The sequence below is a fragment of the Alexandromys fortis genome, unplaced genomic scaffold (genome assembly GCF_014885135.2).
Source record: "Alexandromys fortis isolate MF-2015 unplaced genomic scaffold, M_Fortis_MF-2015_v1.1 scaffold_14, whole genome shotgun sequence".
NCBI classification, from domain to species: domain Eukaryota; kingdom Metazoa; phylum Chordata; class Mammalia; order Rodentia; family Cricetidae; genus Alexandromys; species Alexandromys fortis.
This window is the reverse complement of record NW_026067910.1, coordinates 17414554-17420515: the sequence shown is the minus strand read 5'-3', so window position 1 is coordinate 17420515 and position 5962 is coordinate 17414554. Positions and strand designations below refer to the sequence as shown.

General features: G+C 40.8%; 1 protein-coding gene across 1 annotated transcript in view; it reads left to right on the top strand.

The window, feature by feature from the left end:
- Samd3 (sterile alpha motif domain containing 3) overlaps positions 1 to 5138 on the top strand; it is a 62675-nt gene extending 57537 nt beyond the window's left edge. Inside the window, exons 9-11 of the mRNA XM_050138073.1 lie at positions 3323 to 3494; positions 4525 to 4607; positions 4811 to 5138. Of these exons, the coding sequence (XP_049994030.1) occupies positions 3323 to 3494; positions 4525 to 4607; positions 4811 to 5089 (534 nt within the window). The 3' untranslated portion in view covers positions 5090 to 5138. The remainder of the gene's footprint in view (positions 1 to 3322; positions 3495 to 4524; positions 4608 to 4810) is intronic.
- The last annotated feature ends 824 nt before the right edge of the window (positions 5139 to 5962 follow it).

Below are 5962 nucleotides of genomic sequence, written 5' to 3'. Positions count from 1 at the left end.
ATTCTAGCCTACGTCCATCGTGGGTCTCAGCTTCATGCGTCTGCCTCAGAGCGCAGAGCTATCGCATCTACCCGGGAGAGCTGAGCATGGCGTCTCTGCTCCAGCAGAGCTGTCCGGTCTCTCCGGAAGCAGAGCAGAGTCTGACCTCACTTCCTCTTCCGCCCAGAATTCTATTCTGTTTACTCCTCCCATCTATGTTCCAAGCCATGAGGCCAAGCAGCTGGTTTATTATAACTTAACCAATGAAATCAACAGATTGATATATGACACTCCCACATCATATATCCATGTGAAGTCCTCCTGTGTGGCCTCTTAGCTTCTCTTTGGCTGGTGTTTGAAATAAGTCACTCTATCTTGATTTTAATACTGTTCACAGTATATGGAACATATTCCTCAGCCTTGCTTTATGAGAATGCCTACAACAATATTTCTGGAGAAAGAGTCACATTTTGTGGGTTGAAATTTTAATTTCTGAATGGTATTTTCCAATAGAAAGAACTAGAAATTTTGAGAAACATTGTGAACTCTATGGTTAAGAAACACACACACGATACATATATTGTGTGTATACATATATGCACATACATATATGTGTAGTATATATAATAAGTCTGAAATATTGTGAAATGCCACAATTAAGGAAATGTTCACCAACTATTGGGCTACATCAAGAGGACATACTGGAAAAAATCTGGAAAATAAATAAAATTATATAAATATTTTGAGGATCATATTTGTAATCCTTTTAGGGAAATAGGAATTTATTAGTATGCTATGTTATAAAATAAGTAAGTAAATGTACAAAAAGAGAAAATTCTACCCCATGGAAAGGAGAGCACCGACCAAGACATTTAGAGAAGACAGATAAGACAAACACCACTTGGCAGTGAACACAGTGGTATTTGCAGCAGTGGACATTAAATCTGGTAGATCAAGTTACGTGAGTTAGCCAGGTGTTCTGGTGCTTGTCTATAATCCCTGCACTTGGGAGGCAGGAGGCAGGTTGGGCTACCTAGTGAGTTCCAAGTCATTCTGGGCTCCATAGACTCCCTAGCAAAACCTTGTATCAGAAATCCATACAAAGGATCATTGTTCTCAATATGTCTTCTCACAAAATTCAATACAGTTCAGATGCTGAGACAGGAAAAGCTGGTGGATCCCAATGTAATCAGCTGATAAAAGTTAGTTTGTTTCTTCTCTATAGGGACAGATTCCCATGTAGTGCTCCCGATCCAGTGAGAAATGCAAGCCTTTATGATCCCAAATGCATGAGCCCTGGGGAAATACTACACAAACAGGGAGAAAGGGTATCCATAGTGATGGACCATCTTTCAAAAATGCCCAAGAACTCTACCGGTTATTTCAGGCAAGAGACTTAGTTTAAGATATGGTATACATTTTACAAGTGACCATGAATCTATAAACAATATGATTGAAACTACTGGCAAATCTGAATGAGACAGCAAATTAGATTCCCCAGTTTTAAATGTCTTTGTACTTAGGAAGTGCACATAGGAAAATGAAGAGTAGGCGTCATGTCCACTTACTATTTATTGTCTTCATGAGGGGCATCTGTAAGCTCTACTTATTTAAACTTTAATATCATCAACTTGAAATTATCTCAAAATAAAGAAAAAACACAAACAAAAGCCAAAACCAGACAAACAAATACCAAAACCCCCACAACTCTAAGCCCTGGGCCCAGGCAAGTGGCAGATTCGACCTTCTTAACAGTTGCTTTCCTGTCTGCCTAGTGAGAGCCCTTTCCTGGGGCTCAGTGCTCTACTAAGAGCTGGCCTGCTGAGACTCACTGTGCCATGATGACTTCTAGCTTCGACTGACTTAGCTTTCAGACCTAATCCTTGGTCAATTTGTGATTTACTAAAGTATCTAAGGAACCTTGAAGCCCCATGGGTAACATTAAATGCTACAATTTTCGGGACTGTGGTGACTAAATTAATTCATACTGGTGTAGATGACTAGGGGTCTGATGGCTTTGTTCTATCAACAAAGGAGGAGGGGCAGTAGAATCCTCTGGGAAGCCAAATTTAGAAAATCCTTGGAAAGGTAGAGAAAAGTAGTTTGGAGTCAAGGGGCTTCCATGGGTTTTTGCTTCAGCTCAGAGATCAACCCTTCTACACGTATGTTGTTTAACTCATCTTACAGTCTCTAAAAAAACACTCCTTAAGGGTCCTATGATTGGGTATTTTTCAAGAGTTCCGTCTGAAAATCCAGTAGGGTTCCTGTTTTGCCTCTTGCTGGAATGCTGCTGAAATGTAACAGTCCTAGCTTGGTTTCCGTTGCTGTGATAACGCAGACCCAAACCAACTCTGTTTATTTGGCTTGAAGGTTACACAGTCCATGATCAAGAAAAGCCAAGGCAGAGACTTGGAGGCAGCAACTGAGGCAGAAACCATGGAGGAACAGTGCTTACTAGCTTGGTCCCTGGTTTGCCCTTTTTTACAGAGCCCAGGCAGGTGCCACATGGGCCCTCGTACATTAATTAGCAATTAAGAAGATGCTCACAGATGTCCTCACTGTCCAATCTAATAGAGGCCATTTCTCAATTGAGAGTATCTCTTCTCCACTATGTCTGGATTTATGTTGAGTTAAGAAAATGAACTGCAATGGCAAAAATGTGGTTTATATAAAGAAACGTGTCTAGAATTCTACCTGTGTGACCCAGGTGGCAGCCAGAATATGTGTGTATTCACTGTTTGTGATCCTCATTTAGTGAAATTTATATCTAAAATTTTAATTGGTAATTGACCTTATTTTCAATTCTAGTATTGTAAAACATCCAACTCCTTAAAATAGAACAAAAATAAAATAAAAACAAATGTTTCCCTAAGGGTTTTTTTTTTTTTTTTTTTTTTTTTTTTTTTTTTTTTTTTTTTTTTTTTTTTTTTTTTTTTTTTTTTTTTTTTTTTTTTTTTTTTTTTTTTTTTTTTTTTCAAGACAGGTTTCTCTATATGGCCCTTGCTGTCTTGGAAGTTACTCTGTGGACAAGGCTGGCCTTGAACTCAGTGATCTACTTGCCTTGCCTCCTGAGCTCTGGGATTAAAGGTGTGTACTATCACGCCTGGCTAGTAGACAAAGTTTTGATTCTGTATCCATTATTTGTTTTGCTATTCACTTCAGACGTTCATTCTTTTCCTGCTTGTCCTATGGCCACTACACTAAGAAACTGAGAACTCAGGTATATAGTCTACGCTATTTGCCAAAGCTTCATGCAGTGGCAATGAGCTCTCCACTCCCTTCTATTTTGAACGCTAATAACCTTTACACATGGCCTGACGTACGTATTCCTTTCTTCTATCAGATGTTCCGAGAAGTCCAACTTCTTACAAGAACAGATATCTATAAGAAAACAAGGCATATTCTGGAATCCTACTCGGAGAATATACTGACTGCGTTTTCTGTGGTGAACAATCCAATCAACACAGCGCTGCAAGAGAAGATGAAACACTATACAGATGAAGGAGTGCTGAAGTGTCAGTAAAGCCCAGGGGCAGGGGAGGGTCAGAGCTACGTCTGTGTCTACAGGGGCGGGGGAGGGTCACAGCCAGGTCTGTAACTACAGGGATGGGGGAGGGTCACAGCCAGGTTTATAACCACAGGGGCGGGGGAGGGTCACAGCCACGTCTGTAACTACAGGGATGGGGGAGGGTCATAGCCCTGTCTGTAACCACGGGGGCGGGGGAGGTTCGCAGCTGTGTCTGTAACCACGGGGCCGGGGGAGGGTCTCAGCCACATCTGTAACTACAGACAGAAGAGTTTTGCTGCAATGAGTGAAATTCGAGGAGACAGGAAAGAATTTTTGAAATGAGAGAGAAAGAAAAAGCCTAGGTTCAAAAAGTACACTCAACATTATAAAGTTATATTATGGGCACCAGTACCCTTTAACTTTATAAGACACACCGCAAGGCCAAACACATTAAATCATCATGGCCAATGGACACAGCACAGACCGTTGGCCTCTAGAGGGGACACTTGAAGTTTGGAAGTTTTCATTAGAATATCTTTGTTCAAAATGGTTGTGGGCGGGGTTGGCGGGGGGGGGGAAGCAATCAGAGTAGTGTTTGTTGTGCAAGCATTGGGACAGAAGTTCTAGACCCCAGAACCCATGGAAAAGCTGGGCAGCTGTGTGGCCATCTGCAATCCCAGCGCTTGGGAGGCAGAGACAGGATTCTGAGGCAAGATGGCTAACTAAACTAGCTGAATGTTCTAGCTCCAGGCACAACAGGAGATGCTCCTTCAATAAATAAATGGAGGGAGACACTGGGTGTCAACTTTGGGTACCCCACATGCTTGCATGCACACCCACCCATATGTAAAGATGCATACACATATGTACACAGACCACACATACACATGCTCAAAGTGGTTGTGAAATACTTGAGATTTGCTCTTCGTACTGGAAGGTAATGATAATTTAGTAAAAAGCAAATCCATCTTCATGGTAGGTTTTCTTACAATTTCTCAAAGCCCATTTTCTTTACCTGGACATGCTTGTTCTGACAGATATGAAGATGACGGCCACATGTTTACTCCTCCCAGATGTTTTTGGGGATGATCCCAGCCTTTTTGTCGTTGTGAATGAGAAGGTATGCAGTATGTTAATGGTCATTCATTTTATCCCTTCACATAACTTATAAGGTCAGTGATCTATTCAAGTTGTTTTTATCATACTCACATTTAGGCTATATAGTAACTAGCTCATTTACAGTAATATTGTGTGAATTTCAGGCATGCTTTATCATTTTGCTGATTTATGTATCAATGGGTAGTGACGCCATTCCTTTCTTAGGTGCATGCGTCAACCCCGGTGCTGGAGGTCAAAAACCCTTTCCACATCAACGGCTGTGAGTTCTCTCTGTATCTGGACAAAGAGAAGCTTGCCAAGGTGGACGACTGTGTCACAGCCCTGGCTGCTTTGGTGGCCGCTTTTCGTGTGTTTGGGATTGAGTGTCCAAGAAGACTGTCCCAAACCTTTAACTTCCTGGAGACCTTGATCTTTGATGCACAGAGTCCCTGTATTCCATCTTTGAAAGAAAAGGAAATCAGATCTCAGCTTCCCATCACTTAAGAGTATCCGAATTAGCTTTCAGGGCAACTGAAGCTTCACAAACAACGGCAGAATCATTTAGGGTTGCCTCAGAGGTAGGGATTGGAAAAACCATGTTGTTTTTTGTGTCAATGAATTTTTGATGCTTCTGTCCTTAACTTAGATACTTAAGCTCTCTGTTAAGTTTGGTAATAAAATACTACTTAAAAGTTCTGCATTTGATCTGAGTCCATAGGAATATGGCCAAGATTACATGTTCAGAAGTATCAGTTTTTAAGACGTTATGAGGTGTATCATCCTCCCAGTTAGGGTCTGACCCTGAATGTAACTCAGTGTGATAACTTGAAAGTTCAGGAATTGGACAACAACCTCTTAAGTCTTTTTGGTTAGAACATTGATTGGAAATATCTTGAACTTTAATATTTAAAAAAGAAATACATAATCCTCAGTTTCCTTACCCCAGATGGCCTGCTTGGTCTGATATGTTTTGGTTTCCTTCTATTAATATTGAACACGAGGACAGCTGCAGTCTTGAGGCAACCTCCTTGGTAGATAGTCTTTTTGGCACAGGGTCAGCATGCATGTCCATCTTCCATGGTTCCTTCCCTACAGGCTCAGCCTGTGGTCTATGGTCTCATTAGAAATGTATTTGTTCACTCATAATAATGGTGAGGCAGTACTTCTGAGATCTAACAAGACTCAGTTCTCGGTTTTCTGAAGAATCCCACAAGGAAAAAACCATAAAGCAATAGCTTAAGGTATGTCTTGATAGTATCATCAAAATATCATGTTATTTCCTAATTCACATCCTAGATATTACAGAGATTTCAGTGTGTTAATACTTGCAACACAATCGGGTAAGCATTTTCTGGATTATTTCATCAAATGAAGTTT